Genomic DNA, 17,226 nt, shown 5'->3' with positions numbered 1-17,226 from the left:
ACATCTTTTGTAAAAAAAAAATTAAATTAAAGAATAAATTGTTTGAGCTTGAATAGAAATCCTAGACTTGGGTGGTTTACATTTAAATGATATTTTAATATTTATTGTTGTGTTTATTAATTTATACCTTTCTTCTACTTTATCTCATGTTTTTTTTTTTACCATGTAGCACAATTTATAATTCCTTTGCCTACTTGATTTTTGGAAAATGAAATTTCTATATAATCCTTGGGAAAAAAAAAACATTACATATGATCTTATTTTTTAAAATACCAAATCAAAAAACAAGATTCGAATCTTCTTTCTTCCAATTAAAACAAAAAAAATGGTGTAAAACACTCTTTGAAGCAAAGATTAGATGATTATGCTCCAAATGACATCAAAAGATTCCACCTTCCCACCTTTCTTGCCATTTTTTGTAATTTGTACTAACTATTTTATTTCAATTCATAATTATTATTCTTCAACTTGAAGAAAAAACACCTAGATATTAAAGCAAATTAAATTTATAAGAAATTATAGAAATCGAGCAATCCCCTTATTTTATTGAAAAGCATGCAAATAAATGAAATGATTCATATAAGGTTTATAAGTTTACCAGAATGTTTCTTCCTTGTTATAAAGTTTAAAATTTTTTCCAGGCGCTTGGGGTGTGGTCTTTCTTCAGGGCTATCACTCTCATCACTTGGTCCTGCTGCCTCATCGTAGACGTTACCTTTTCGTTTTACAAGGACACCATCATTCTCGGTTGACCCTTCATCACCACCAATGTCTTGATGGATATCGTCAAGATCTGCACAATTTGTTGGAATGCTGCGTTGCTCTTGCATTTCTTCCTTCTCTTCCAAATCTTTCTCATACACTAATCGAACACCACACATTCACTTTGATAGATGCGACACCTAAAGAGGATTGGATTGAGAACTCAATTTTATTGCATTCTTGATTTGCCCAATCTGTGCTCAATGAATTCTCAATTTTACCACATTTTTCCTCCAACGAAAACGGAAATATCTTGTCACAAGAATAATAACGTAGCCAAAGGTGCTCCTTAATGAACCCAGGCTGCCTAGATTCTCCTCCCAAAGTAAAGCCACTCCAATCGAATTTTGGAATATTCCTACCGTGGATAACTGCTTTACACGTTATTGCATCCCTCTTATAAACATCATCATCAATGAAGCGAAAGACGAAAATGCAGCAGAAAGCAACTCCCATCCACTGACTATCATTCAGAATATTAGGAGGCAGTGGTATCTTTATTGAAGATTCATCCCTCTGATGGGGGAACCATTCTGGGATTTTACTTCCAGGTATAACAATGTCGAATAATGGTCTTGCATTAGCAATTACCTGTGAAAAAAATCTTTGGTTATTTGGCAACTAATACAACAAATTCTAGAGAGTTAGATTCAGAGAGAGAGTGATACTAACCTTAAGGTGTTTTTTTAGTATTGTTAATGCATTGTTTTTCTCAGCCAATTTGTAGCAGTTAAAACCGGTGATTGATCCCCAATTTGTTGAATTGCGCACTGTTGTTGGATCTGCAACTACTTCCAATGAAACACAACCATCTATGATCACTTGTTCTATACTTAGGAGCTCAGGCAACGATTTAAGCTCCCCGCAATCTGACAATCTAAGAAACCCAAGCTTGGAAAGTCGATTAAGAGTTGCAGGTAGGTAGATGAAATTGTTACCACTAAGATCAAGTTCTTCCAAAGAGGATAAGCAGCAAATATCACTAGGAATAGCTCCTTCCCAAAGATTGCAGTAACTTAGATTCAGCTTCGTCAAAGAACTTAAACCTAACAAAGGAGGTAACATCAGAGCCATGGAATCCGAACTTCCTCTTTGCGACACATTGAAAGGAGAAGGCAAATTCAGTCGTAATTTCGATGGTGGTCCCTTGCATCCATTGAAAGACAGAACTTTCAGACTTTTAAATTGAAAAATGAAGGATGAACGTTTTCTTATAGCAGTTTTACTTAAATCAAGCTCCTCCAAAAATTCTACATACTGCAAATTCTCTGGTAAAGTTTCAACTTTGGAACAGCCAAAGAGATTAAGAGTTTTAAGACATTTCAACCCATTTATGCTGCTTGAGAGACTCACAATGTTACTGCAATCTTTCAGTTTTAACAAAACAAGATTGCTGAGATGTCCAATTGAGGACGGAAGTTCTTCAATTCCTGTTCCATCTAAATAAAGCTCCAGCAAACATTTCATTTTGCCATCGATCTCTGGAAACCTTTTAAGATTTGAGCAGCCTGAAAGAATTAACGTTTCAAGAGATTCCATTCCAATTTTGGTTGGAAGACTTCTAAGACTTTTGCAGTCACTTAAATTCAAACGTTTAAGCCCGTTGAGATGTCCAATTGGAGAGGGAAGTTCTTCAATGCCTGTTCCATCTAAATAAAGCTCCAACAAACTTTTTTAGTTAAAACAACATGTTTTCAATTTCTTATTGGTTATGTTATAATTTTGAGTAGTCATTAGGTGATTACCTATGATTTTTTTTCTCATTTTATTATATAATATATTTAATAGATATAAGAGACGAAAAAAATAAAAAGAAAAAATGATTTAACTTTACTTTTTAGATCTATTAAAATCAATAATTAAAAAAATATAAATTATTTTATGTTAGTTGATCCCTTCTCGTTATATACTATATATAATATATAAATATAAAAAATGATATATATTATATAATTTGAATAAGGCTCAGGTCTTAAATGTTAGAGCCAAAGTCCCTAAATGAGTCTCATTTTTTGTTGTTCAACTCTCTAAATAGTAAATGAGTCTTCAAGTTTGAACGAATACCTTTGACCATATATGATTCTAACTTTATTAAAAAACTACAATAAAAAAAATTGAAAGGATGTCACATAAGGAAAAATGTTAATAACATATGTGATCTAGCAACCATGGCTCAAAAATAAGTCAAGATTAAGTAATAATACATGTACATATATACAACGATACATGTATGTTTTTGCACCCTTTAATGTCAATGACCATGCCTTCAATTGCTTCCGTAGCCTAAAAATCAAAAGAGTGAAGGATAAGAAGACACAAAATGCATGATGTAATAAAACTAATAGCCAAATTATAAGAGGAATGAACTATAACGGTACATAATACTAAAGATTTTAAATGGTTAGGTTACTTCTCAGTAAAGCTTAATTAACATTAAAAGAAATTAGTTTGATTTTATTTAAATTAAGATGAGAAATTTAAATATAAAAATTTATAATTTAATTATAAAACTATAATGCGAATGAGGCCTTGTCTCAAGTTGCATGTATCATTATATGTGAGTTTTGATCCAATTTCATTATCTATTTATTTGATTTTTATATGAAATAAAATACCTAATTGTGATTTTAACTTCATAAAAAAAAAAACTATAAAACTAAAATTAAATAAACACTTAAATAGTCTTAATTTATTTATTTTGGTAAAAAAAAAAAGTAGTGTTATTTTATAATAAATAAACAATAGTAATCTTATTCTTTTGCATTTTCAAGAATACTAATTCGTAATCCCAAAATTTTGGTTGTATATATCCTAATTTCAGAATCTTAATGTCATAAGAGTAAAATATATACCGACTTAATAATTTTTCACGGTCGTTAATTTATTATTTTGGGTAGAGTCGAGATTCTAAATAAACAAATTTATGTGTAATATTTATGGAATGACTTACCGTGTTTTCCGTTAGCATGCGATAAACATCCTTTGTCTCCCACAATCTACATTGTTTCCCAGGTTCACTAGGAGATTTGTTTTCTAACAATTGCTCTTCCCATCTCTTGTAGCAAGTCATGCATCCACAAATAATTGTTGTCTTTATCAATTTTTATTAGGGACTTATCAATGAGATCATCTATTCCAATACCCGCCGAAAACTCACAACCATCTAGTACTTTTGTTACAAAATCTTTCTTTTCCCAGTTGAAGAAGCATGCTATATCTAGAAAAATATTCTTCTGCGTCTCTGATAATCCATCATAGATTATTTGAAGCCTCTCATGAATATCTTTGTGAAGTTCATTTTTAAGTCTTTCAATTGCATTTCTCCATTGGGAAGCATCTTTATTCCACAACATGGATCCCAAAACTTCAAGAGCTAAAGGAAGACCCCCCGCATATCCCACAACACGTTTAGAAAGCTCAATGAAAGCTTTTCCTGGCACAGCATCACTCTTGAAAGCATTCAATTTGAAAAGATGAAGTGCTTCATGAAAATCCAATGTTGTAGGTTGATACACATCATCTACCCCGTGGAATTGTAGCAAATGTTCATCTCTAGATGTTATGATGATTCGGCTTCCTATACCGAACCAATCACGCCTTCCAACCAAGCATTTTAAGTGTTGCAGGTTATCGACATTATCAACAACAACAAGAACCTTCTTGCGCGATAGCGTACGACTAATGATTCCATTTCCTACTTGAACATCTGAAAATCTGAAATCTTCTTTCAAAATCTCATAAAGAAGTTGTTTCTGTAAATGAACAAGTCCATATATTTCTGAATTAAGTTGAACATCACCAAGAAAACTTTTACCTTTAAATTGAGGGGACATTTTATAAACAACTCTTGCAAGAGTTGTTTTACCAATTCCGCCCATACCACAAATTCCTATAATGCGGATATCATCTTCTTTTCCAATGTCAATTTTCAAATGCAACTCTTCCAAACGTGAATTAATTCCAACCAACCCATCAGGAACATCTGAATATGTTTCACATAATTTTGCTAATGTCATTGTAATAATCTTTCCAATAAATTCTGATTCAGGCCTACAAACAATAAGAGAAATAAATTTTAGGCGAAAAATGAGCCAAGAAATTAAGAGTAAAAAAAAATAAGGGTACAATAATCCTTTATGGAACAAATTTAGGATGCCTTTAAAGCCTAAAGTTTTTTATTAGTAGCTTTAGTAACTGAAACTAAGTATTACCAAATATCTATAAGGTTAGAAGAGATTATTTATGATTTTATTTTCATAAATGGTTAGTATATAAGTAATTAAGAACTAGCAACCTAGTAAAAAAAATTCTTAATACATATTTTATATATCTTATTTATTTTAAACAAAACAAGAAACATGGTGATCATTTTTATTTTAAGAAACAATTTTATTCTGAGTTCGGGAAAAAAACAGAGCAAGAATGAGAAGGAAGGCTATGTTACAACATCATAAAACAGAAATTACCCTTAAGTTAAATGAAATTCTACGATAAAACACAAGATTAAAAAATTTTTTTTTTTTTAAAGTAGATAACATGTAATGCAAAAAAGAAAAAAAAATCAAATTTGCGGTGATTAAAAACGAAAACTAGACAAGAAAAGAACGAGTTACCTGTTATTAAAATTCCATCCTTTGATATTAGCCACTTTAGTTAAAGCAGTTCGCCACCTTTGGATCTTGTCGTTAGTTTCCTTGTATCTCTCTTCATGTTTGGCAAAGGCTTCAGCAACTTTTCCTGTTTGTTTTCTCAAATCAGATGGATCCACATCATAAAAAATTGGGAAAATTTTATGTCCCCTCTTTTTTCTCTGTTCAACAATCTCGGCAAGCTCGTCCAAGCACCAACCTGAAAAAGGATATGTTTCAGAGAAAATGATTAGTGAACACCATGATTCTTGAATTGCTTTCAAGAGTTCTGATGCGATTTCTTCTCCAGCCTCAAGCCTTGGATCATCCCTGAAAGTGACGATTCCATTCCTTATTAAAGCAGCATATAGATGATCAGTGAATTTTGTGCCGGTATCTTCACCTCTAAAACTCAAGAAAACATCATATTTCTGGCGAGGAGAAAAAGAAGAAGAAGAAGAAGATGATGATGATGATGATGATAGTGATGGTGGTGATGACGACATAAGGAGCTGGTGAAGATGTCTCAAACTGGTGTTTGAGACAGTTCCTTTTGCTTCTATTTATCAGAAACTAAAAACACCGTCAAGTCTAAGCATGAAACAAGAGAACAACAGATCAATTTCCAAGGAAAGAAGAAAACATCTGTCAACAATTTCTCTTTCCAGGATTATTCGAAGAAAAGCCGGGGGGGGGGGGGGGGGAATTGGCCCAAAAAAGAAAAGGAAAGAAGTGGAATTGATTCTTGTGTTAACTACTGTTTATCGTGGAAGATAGCTTCTGCGTAAAGTGGGCGCTAGACAACCACCCAACGAGTCTAGTTTCCGAGGGAAATAGGAAAAACAAACATTTTTTAACAATTTCCCCTGACGTTAATTCCAAACTCTTTTTTTAAACAAATCTCCACCCAGTGATGGTGTTTTGGGTCAAAGATCTATCATGATGTTCTTTCCACAAAGAATCCACTGGAAATAATGGTAAATTGCTATGAGCAAAAATTAAGTGATGATAAAAAAAGACAAGTTTTTTTTTGTTTCCAAATATTGTTGTTTTGCTTTATTTTTGTGATGTCCATCAAATCTCATTTTGAATAATTAAATTATAGAAGGAGAATCTATATATTAATATACAGATTTTAATATGTTACGTACTTTATCATGTTATAATTTTTTGGTTTTTTCTTTTTATTCTTGGAGGTCATTAGCTTTTTATTTTTAAAAAATTGCGAGGCCCACCTTTTTTTTTTAAGGTGAGATTCACACGTTAAATTTTGTTAAATGCTTTTTCTAGGGTCTATTAATTTTTTATTTTTTAAAATTTTTTTTAAAGTTGTGAGGTTTTGTTTTGGTTAATTTTTTGGGTGGATTTTTTGTTAATATTTTTTTAAAGTTATCGATAATTACATAATTTATTGATAAAATGTTAAACTTTTTAATTTAATAATTAAAGATTAATATCTGACAATCAAATATAAAATAAGGATTAGAGTAGTATACATAAAATTAAAAATAATTCAATCAATTATGAGAATGAAGTGAAATTTAATTTAAACTATATATGAAATATAAATTAAAACATTGTCAAATTTGGCGATTGGTACCGATAAGTAACCCATCAAGAAAATAGGCAATGGTGTGATGGCTATGGTAAAGTAACCTCCCAACAATGAAGTGGTTTTGAGGGTTCACTTTCCTTCACCTTTTGAAAGGTAACTTGCATATTAAAGCATATATTTTATGACTATAATTGATCTTTAATAAATGGAAGAAGAACACACTACAAAACCAGAAGACCAAATCAGTTCATGTTGAAAAGATATTCAGAACTTTAGTATTTGGTTGAAACAAAACCCTTGAGTTGCTTTCCTAAATTTTTTTTTAAGTTTTTTTTTTTTTTTTTGAAAAAATAATTTTTAATACAAAAGAAGCCATAATATTAGGACAAACAATTATTGAAATTTGAATCTGAAACATATTAGGTGCTAAACCAATAAAAAAAACTACTAAATATCACCTTTAAAAGATATCAATTAATATAGGCCATTAATTCGAAGTAATTTCATTTTCTAAAGAGATTAAGCTCCCCGACGCCTACTCCCATATTCCCAACTATCTGCGTGGCCACTGATGGTTGGTCAATTTTAGTGGGCTAAAATCTAGTCTTAGCCTTTCTTTCTTAGAGAATTCAGCCCAAAAGATATTTAGTTTAGGTTTACTATCTCCTTCATAGGCCCAAAGATTGCCACAGTCCACTGGCCTGCCTTTGTTTAAAAAGTTCTATTTTTTTTTTTTTTTAATTTCCCGTTCTCATTTATACAAAACAAAATTTCTTTCTAATTAAAAAAGAAAATTCTTTTTATGCAGTGGAAGTTCGAAACCACCATTCTAACTATCAACTACAGTCTTAAAAAATAAAGAAAAGATTTGACCTCTTTTGGGGTTCTTTGATAACTTTTCTTACTCTTTTTCTTAATTTCTCATTGTCCAAACCAACGTTTTTCTTACGGTTCCTTCATGGATCTCGAAGTGGTCGAGATTCGGTAGAGATTCCTCACTTTTTATTGTCAAAACAAAAACAGGTCATTCCCAAGAAAACTCTTTTCTTTTTTTTTTCTTTTATAATTTCAAAATTTTCCCCCTCATTCTTTTTGTTCATTTAACTTCATATTTATAGAAATATCATATATATATATATATATATGTATGAATGTAAACATCACATTTAATTCAATATCTAAATCAATTAGATCCGATTTAATTTTAGGTCTTTAAACTTAAATTAGTTGAACTCAAACTCACTTCGAACCTAATTGTAGGGTTTTAATTTGTTTATTTTATTATTTTATGTTATTTTGTTTTTATTCTATTTACTTGTTTATTTTATTTTTTGATTTAAATCTTCGATAGATTATTTTTAGATGAAAAGAAATCAGACTCGAAAGATTTTTGTAAAAATTGTAAATTTGAGAATCAAGGTGAGAATTTGCAAAAATTTTGGGGTTGAAGATTGTGAAATTAAAAGAAAATCAAGAATTAAAAATAGAATAAGAATCGATGCATTAAATAGTTGATCTTCCTCTTTATGAAAACCTAGATTTTTTTAGTCGAATTTCATTATATAATGAAGGAGCTAGCAATAAAAGAAAAAAAAAAGGGGGGCGGGGGAGAAGGAAAAAGAACAGAGAAATCAAGAAAACACGGAGTAAAGGAGACCATTCACAAGTCCATGTGCTTCAAACTTGGCGTATGTTAAACTATTTTGCCAGGAGGCATTTCAAAGGTGCTGTGTAGTAAGATGGAAGACAAAATGTTGAAACAGTTGACCAAAAGAGTGGTTTTACTAGGCCTTGGTTCTCACCAACCTATACTAGTAATAGGCTTAAAGTTTGTCTTGGCATAATTTTGGGTTTCTCTTCATCCATTAACGTAATTTTTATATCTTGCTTATTTATATATTTATTCTTTCATTTCACTTATTTTTTTTATATATGTTTAAAATAAGATTTAAAGATTGTGAGTTAAAAATGATAATAAAATGTTTATGACAAATTTATAAAATTTTACTAAACTATTAAAGAATTTAAACATTAAATTAAGTTTTACTAAATTATTGAAGGATTTAATGAATATTTTATAATAAAATAATAATAAAATTTTCAGTCTTACCATATTTAGATATCAAATTAAGTACTACCAAATTGTTGAAGAATTTAATGAATTTTTTAATCCTATTAAATTATTGGAGGACTTAATGAATTTTTTAATCCTATCAAACTATTAGAGTATCTAAATCTTGAATTAAATTTTACTAAACTATTGGAAGATTAAATAAGTTTTTTTAAGTAAAATTTTATAAATGGTTTTCAAATAAAATCTTACTAAACTATTAAAAGATCTGCATCAAAATAAAATATTACCAAATTATTGAAAGATTTTAAGAATTATTTCTTAAATAAAATATATTAACGATAAATCTATGAATATATATGTTATGATAATGAAAGTTGAATTCGAATAAATAAAATGATCACTTCAGCTATCACTTTTGTTATGGGAATTTTAATTTATTGGTCCATTTTGGAGTTGTATTGATTTTATTTTTGCTTGGATCATTATTAGTATTGCTTTATTACGGCTTAAAGGAGTTAAATTTTGGATGTTTATATTGAAAACTTTGGAGTTCAGTTATTACTATAGGTTGGGACTTGTGACTATGTTCTTACAATCATGTTGCTTTAAAGTTGCCAAATTTATTCTACATTTATTTTTTTTATTTTGAAATTTGGTTGTTGTTGAAATTTTATCTTTGAACTAATAATAGAAGAGAGTAATTGTTGTGGCAACTGTGGTGACTGTTAATTGCACTCTGCCCTTATTTGTTAGGGAACAATTGCTTGGAGGTGTCGTAATAAATAGTTTGCAAAAATGGGTCCTTCCTTCAGCCCCTATTGCAGGGGTTTAAAATAACCAGACTATTCGTCCATGCAGTAGACGTGCTTGGTAAAGAAGTTGGTGATTAACGAGCATGTGTTCTCACTTGAACTCATATTTATCCATGAACTGAAACCAACTTTCAGACTAGACCTAGTAATTATAGTTTTCATGTTGGGTCTCGTGTCATGTTTGACACATATAACGACATAAATTATTAAAATATAAGTACAAGATGAATTATAAAACATGTTTAAATTTTAAACACAAACACGATATGCTTAATATACATATTATATGCAACATAATATGATTAACACATGATATAAATAAATACAAATAATATAATTATATACAAATAGATACGACTAATATAAATATACACGAATAAACACCACCAAAATGAATACGACTAAAATTATAAATAACTATAAATTATTCATCATTTACAACTTAATAAATTTGACATATTAATAATATAAAAAAGTACTTACATATTAAAAAAAAATTAATACTCATTGAATATGTTTTTTTATCTACTTTATCTAATGTTTCCTTTGTTAACCTTCTTTGCTTTTTTTATAGAGTTTGTTCCAACTATTTTACTTCACCCGATAATTATTATTCTTCAGCCTGAAGAAAAAACATATAGATATAATGCAAATTAGATTTATAAGAAATTATAGAAAATAGTGTAATCCTCTTATTTATTGAATAGTATGCAAATAAATGAAAGGATTCATTCAAGTATAGCAATTAGCATTTAGAAGTTTACCAAAATGTTTCTTCCCATTATTAAGTTTAAAATTTTTTCCAGGCGCTTGGGGTATGGTCTTTCTTCAGGGCTATCACTCTCATCACCTGGTCCTGCTGCCTCCTCGTAGACGTTGTGTTTTCGTTTTACAAGGACACCATCATTCCCTGTTGACCCTTCATCACCACCAATGTCTTGATGGATATTGTCAAGATCTGCACAATTTGTTGGAATGCTGTGTTGCTCTTGCATTTCTTCCATCTGTTCCAAATCTTTCTCATAAACTATTCGAACACCACACTTCTTCACTTTGACAGATGAGACACCCAAAGAGGATTGGATTGAGAACTCAATTTCATTGCATTCTTGATTTGCCCAATCTGTGCTCAATGAATTCTCAATTTTACCACATCTTTCTTCCAATGAAAACGGAAATATCTTGTCACGAGAATAATAACGTAGCCAAAGGTGTTCCTCAATGACCGAAGGCCGCCTAGATAGTTCTCCTAAATATAAGCCACTCCAATCGACTTGTGGAATATTCCTACCGTGGATAACTGCTTTAGACATTATTGCAACCTCCTCATAAACATCATCATCGATGAAGGGAGAGACGAAAATGCAACAGAAAGCAACTCCCATCCACTTACTATCGTTCCGAATATTAGGAGGTAGTGGTATCTTTATTGAAGATTCATCCCTCCGATGGCGGAACCATTCTGGGATTTCACTTCCAGGTATAACAATGTGGAATAATCGTCTTGCATTAGCAAATGCCTGTAAACAAAATCTTTTGTTATTCGGCAACTAATACAATAAATTTTAGAGAGTGAGATTCACAGAGAGAGCGGTACCAACCTTAAGATATTTTTTTAGCATTGTTAATGCATCGTTTTTCTCAACCAATTTGTAGCAGTTAAAACCGCAAATGCCTCCCCAATTTGTTGAATTGCGTGCTGTTGTTGGATCTGCAACTTCTTCCAGTGAAACACAACCATATATGATCACATATTCTATACTTAGGAGCTCCGGAAACAATTTAAGCTCCCTGCAATTTTTTAATAGAAGAAAACGAAGCTTGGAAAGTCGATTAAGAGTTGCAGGTAGGTAGATGAAATTGTTACCACTAAGATCAAGATATTTCAAAGAGGATAAGCAGCAAATATCACTAGGAATAGCTCCCTCCCAAAGATTGCAGTAACTTAGATTCAGCCTTGTTAAAGAACTCAAACCTGACAAAGGAGGTAACATCAGAGCCATCGAATCCAAACTTCCTCTTTGCAACACATTGGAAATAGAAGGCAAATTCAGCCGTAATTTTGAAGGTGGTCCCTCGCATCCGTTGAAAGACAGAACTTTCAGATTTTTAAATTGAAAAATGAAGAATGGAGGTTTTCTTATGGCAGTTTTACTTAAGTTAAGCTCCTCCAAAAATTCTATGTGCTGCAAATTCTCTGGTAAAGTTCCAATTTTATAACAACCGGAGAGATTAAGAGTTTTTAGACATTTACACCCATCTATGCTGCTTGGGAGACTCACAAGGTTACTGCAATCTTTCAGATTTAACAAAACAAGATTGCTGAGTTCCCCAATTGAAGAGGGCAGTTCTACTATTCTGGAACAACCTTCCAAAATCAAACTTTCGAGATATGGAGCCCTTGTAAAGTGTGGCGTCTTGATCAGGTTTTTGGAGCCTTTGAGGTTGACTAATTTTAATTTAGGTAAAGGCTGTTGACAATAACAATAAAATTAGAGAGAAAAAAAAAAAAGAGGAAAACATAGGATAACTCCCTTTTTTTTTTTTGGTTATTTTCATATCTTATACAGATTTTTTTTTTTTTTTTTATAATTAGTCTCAAAAATAAAACTAAAAGGCAAACTTAGAATGAAGTAATTCTTACTCTGTTTCCCTTCCATAGTTGTTCAATGTGGCTATAAGGTAGGAGAAGTGCAACAAGGTTGTCTGGTTGGAAGCTTGATGGCAATGATCTGAAAGGATATCCACTCCAATCTAAAAGCCGTAACTCATTTGAAAGATATTTGAGATCTTGAGTAATTGGGAGATAAAAGACTTTGAGCAATCTTAATTTTTTCATATTCAAGAAGGCATCAGCATTCAAAGTGAACGTATTGTTCTGTTCCCTGAAAACCAAGGACAAAACAAAAATGAGCTTCAAAATATTGAAGCTTTCAACACCTAGAAAAGGCAAGAATCAACATTCACTCGTATCTATCATTGTTTTCTTCTTTTTGAAACACAACTTGTTTAGTTAATACAATCAATTTTCCTACCACATGATTTCAATTTCATATTGGTTATGTTTTAATTTTGAATAGTCATTTGGTGATTACCTATGACCTTGTACTTTAATTTTGATTAGTTTCATGTTCAAATCTAAAGAATGAGAATATGAGAGAATGTAATGGGTAAGAATGTTGGTATTTCAATTCCGGCGACTAAAACTAAATAAAAAAAATTGCAAATTAGGACAAAATATTGATAATATATATGTTGTAGTAATAATAATTCAATTAAATAAGACAAATTAAGATCAAATAATAATATACACATAGATACATGCGCGTGTTTGTATTTTACCCTTTATTGTCGATGATAATGCCTTCAATTGTGTTGGTAGCCTAAAAATCAAGAGTAAAGCATAAGAGAACAGAAAGTAAATGCTGTAAAATATTAATAGCTAAATTTTAAGAAGATGAAATATAGGAGACCATAATACATAATATTTTCTCAACAAAATTTATAGTAAGAGAAAATTTCCTTTATTTAAACTAACAAGATAATTTTAAATAAAAAAATCCAGAATTTAGTCTCAAAATAATGCGAATGAAACATTGTCTCAATAGCAAGAAAGTTGCTTAGTTTTGAACTTTCATGTTTAAGTTTTATCATACATGATTTAATCCGATTTTATATTGGATTTGATAGCTATATTTGCAGGTTTATTTATTGGTCTAATTATTCATTTTTATTTGATTCTGATATGAATTTAGTACCTATTTATGATCATAACTTTAATAAAAAACTATAAAACTATAATAAAATATACACTTAAGTAGTCTTACTTTTATTATTTGCAATTATTTAGTCTTATTCTTTCATATATTCAAGAATATTAGTATGCAATCTCAAGTTTTTGGTTTTGTCTTAATTACAAAATCTTAATGTCATACTAATAACTTACCTAGCTAATAAATTTTTTTGGTATATAATTTAGCATGTTGAGTAGAGTCAAGATTCTAAATAAATACATAAATATGCAATGTTTATGGAATAACTTACTGTGTTTTTTGTTAGCGCATGATAGACATCATTTTCCTCCCACAATCTACAACGTTTTCCAGGTTCATCAACTGATTTTTGTCGAACAATTTTTCTTCCCATCTCTTGTAGCAAATCGTGCATCCACAAAAATTTGCGCGAAGTAACTTTTATGAGAGACTTCTCGATGAGACGATTTATTCCAATTTCTGCGAAAAAATCACAACCATCTAGTATGTTAGTTACAAAATCTTTCTCACCCCCATTGAAGAAGCATGCAATATCTAGAAAAATGTTCTTCTCCGTTTCTTCTAATCCATCAAAGCTTATTAGAAGTCTGTCATGAATTTCCTTGTCAAAATCTCTTTTAAGTCTTTCAATTGCACTTCTCCATTGAGCTGCATCTCTACCGCACAACAAACAACCGATAACTTCAAGAGCTAAGGGAAGACCACCAGTGTATGTTACAACTTGTTTAGACAGCTCATTGAAATCATTTTCTGGCACTGTATCACTCTTGAAAGCTTTCAAATTGAAAAGATGAAGTGCTTCATCGACATCCAGTGTTGTAGGCTTATACACATCATCCACTCTGTAGGATCGAAGCAAATGTTCATCTCTTGTTGTTACAATGATTCTGCTCCCTAAACCGAACTAATCACGCCTTCCAACCAAGCATTTTAAATGTTGAAAGTTATCGACATCATCAACAACAACAGGAACCTTCTGTGAGATAGCCTGCGACTAATCATGGCATTGCCTTCATGAATATTGAATAGATTGAAACCTTCTTCCAACAATATATCAGAAAGAAGTTGTTTCTGTAAAGAAACAAGTCCACATTTCTCGGAAACTTCTCGAACATCAGCAAGAAAGCTTTTACCTTCAAAATGAGAGGACATTTGGATATAAACTACTCTTGCAAGAGTAGTTTTACCAATGCCGCCCATACCACAAATTCCTATAATGCGGACATCGTCTTCACCAATGTCTATTTTCGAATGCAACTCTTCCAAACGTGAGTTAATTCCAATCAACTCATTAGAAACAACCGAATATGTTTGACGTAATTTTGTTGATATCTTTTTAACAATGTCTCCAATGAATTCTGATTCATGCCTACAAATACTAAAAAGAGAAATAAACTTTAGTTGGTAATTATGAAATTAAGAGTCAAAAAATAAGGATACAATAATCTTTTATGGAACAAATTTAGGATGCTCTTAAAGCCTCAAGTTTCTAATTAGTAGCTTTAGTAATTGAAATTAATTAAATTTTATATTTAATGCATTATCAATATATAAAATCTATACATTATCAATGAATTGATGATGACATCTAATTAAAAAAATAAATATAAACTTTTAAAATAAATATACAAAAAATTAATATTTTTTAAAAAATTATTCATTAATGAGGTGATATCAACTGATTCATTAATAATATACAGAATCTATATATTGATATTACATAAATATAAAACGAATTAAGTATTTTCAAATATCTACAAGGTTAGAAGAAATTATTTATGATTTTATTTTTTCATAAATGGCTAATATATAATTAAATCATAACTAGCAACCAAGTCAAAAATATTCTTAATACATATTTTATATAACTTTTTTATTTTAAACAAAACATGAAACATGGTGATCACTTGTATTTTAAGAAACAATTTTATTCCTAGTAGAGTTTGGGACCAAAAACAGAGCAAGAACAAGAGGGAAGACTATGTTACGACATCATGAAATAGGAATGATCCTTTAGTTAAATGAAATTCTATAATAATACACAAGATTAAAAATGTTTTTTAAGATTATATATCATGCAATACACAAAACAACAAAAAATAATAATAATAATTTTATATTCATTAAAATTGGAAACTAGAAAAGGAAAGAGTTTGTTGCCTGCTTTTTAAATGCCATCCCGTGATATCAGCCACTTCACTCAAAGCTTTTCTCCACTATTGGATCTCATCTTTATTTTCCTTGTATCTCTCTTCATGTTTGGCAAAGGCTTTTTCAACTTTCCCAGTCTGTTTTCTTAAATCAGATGGATCCACATCATAGAAAATTGGAAAAACTATATGTCCCCTCAGCTTTTTTTGTTTAACAATCTCAGCGAGCTCTTTCAAGCACCAACCTGAAGAAGCATATGTTTCAGAGAAAACGATCACTGAACACCATGATTCTTGAATTGCTTTAAAGAGTTCTGGTGCGATTTCTTCTCCAGCCTCAAGCTTTCGATCATCCCTGAAAGTCTCGATTCCACTCCTTATTAAAGCAGAAAATAGATGATCAGTGAATTTTATGCGGGTGTCTTCACCTCTGAAACTCAAGAAAACATCATATTTTTGTCGAGAAGAAGAAGAAGATGGCAACGATGACATGAGGAGGTGGAAGAGGAATATATCTCAAGCTGGTGTTTGAGTAGTTCCTTTTGCTTCTATTTATCAGAAACTAAAAACACCGTCAAGTTTGAGCATGAAGCTCAAACTTGCGTGAAGTAAACGCTAGACAACGACTAAAAGAGTCTAGTTTCCCTGGGAAATAGGAAAAACAAACATTTTTTAACAATTTCCTTTGACCTTCTTACTATGGGAATGCTTGAAAAGCTCTAATTACATTAATTCCAAACTCTTTTTAAACAAATCTCCGCCTAGTGATGGTGTTTTGGGTCAAAGATCTATTATGATGTTCTTTCCAGGAGGAATCCACTAGGAAAGAATGGTAAATTACTATGGGTAAAAATTGATTAAGTGATGACTAAGAGAGACAACTTCTTTTCTCTTTCCAAATATTGTTGTTAAAACAATCAAATTTTTTAGCTAAAACCATTTTTCTTGGCACACGTATCACATGATTTCAATTTCTTATTGGTTATGTTTTAATTTTGAGTAGTCATTAGATGATTGCTTACGATTTTTCACTTTAATTTTGAGGACCAATTAGGTGATTACCTATGATGTTTTTTTTTCATTTTATTATATAATATATTTAATAAATATAAGAGACGAGAAAGAAATAAAAAGAAAAAAATGATTTAACTTTATTTTTAGATTTATTAAAATCAATAATTAAAAAAAATGTAAATTTATTTTTATGTAAGTTGATCCCTCCTTGTTATATACTATATATAATATATAATTATATATAAATATAAAAATTATATTTATTATATAATTTGAATCAGGCTAGGTTTTAAATGTTAGAGTCAAAGTCCTAAATGCGTCTTTTTTTTTTGTTCAACCCTCCAAATAGCAAATGAGTCTTAAAGTTTGAACGGATACCTTTGAACATATATAATTCCAACTTTGTATAATATATTCAATAGATCCAAAAGATAAGAAAAATTAGTAAAAAAATGATT

At 30.4% G+C, this 17,226-nt stretch overlaps 1 protein-coding gene and 2 pseudogenes across 4 annotated transcripts; all 3 read right to left on the bottom strand.

The window, feature by feature from the left end:
* Window positions 1-423: 423 nt before the first annotated feature.
* LOC111287816 (TMV resistance protein N-like) lies at window positions 424-6,085 on the bottom strand (annotated as a pseudogene). The gene is made up of 5 exons (XR_016341883.1): window positions 5,376-6,085; window positions 3,713-4,812; window positions 2,981-3,045; window positions 1,435-2,431; window positions 424-1,353 (listed from the first exon to the last, which is right to left on the bottom strand). The product of XR_016341883.1 is annotated as a TMV resistance protein N-like (transcript).
* Window positions 6,086-10,365: 4,280 nt separating this feature from the next.
* Window positions 10,366-14,966, bottom strand: LOC149519222 (disease resistance protein RPP2B-like). Of its 3 annotated transcripts, XM_089759724.1 has the most exons (7): window positions 13,876-14,005; window positions 13,174-13,214; window positions 12,476-12,716; window positions 11,433-12,302; window positions 11,225-11,351; window positions 10,596-11,131; window positions 10,366-10,453 (listed from the first exon to the last, which is right to left on the bottom strand). In XM_089759724.1, the coding sequence occupies exons 1-7, from the start codon at window positions 13,996-13,998 to the stop codon at window positions 10,442-10,444; spliced, it is 1,950 nt and encodes a 649-aa protein (XP_089615850.1). In that variant the 5' UTR covers window positions 13,999-14,005; the 3' UTR covers window positions 10,366-10,441. The 3 variants fall into 3 exon arrangements, with proteins under 3 accessions (XP_089615850.1, XP_089615851.1, XP_089615852.1); XM_089759725.1 differs by having other exon boundaries at window positions 10,596-11,351; window positions 13,876-14,966; XM_089759726.1 differs by lacking the exon at window positions 13,174-13,214 and having other exon boundaries at window positions 10,596-11,351; window positions 13,876-14,966.
* LOC149519221 (disease resistance protein RPV1-like) lies at window positions 14,023-16,639 on the bottom strand (annotated as a pseudogene).
* Between the last annotated feature and the right edge of the window lie 587 nt (window positions 16,640-17,226).

This window comes from Durio zibethinus, chromosome 4, assembly GCF_047325235.1.
Source record: "Durio zibethinus cultivar Kanyao isolate XHJ-2024 chromosome 4, ASM4732523v1, whole genome shotgun sequence".
NCBI classification, from domain to species: Eukaryota; Viridiplantae; Streptophyta; class Magnoliopsida; order Malvales; family Malvaceae; genus Durio; species Durio zibethinus.
This window is presented reverse-complemented; position numbering and strand designations above follow the sequence as displayed.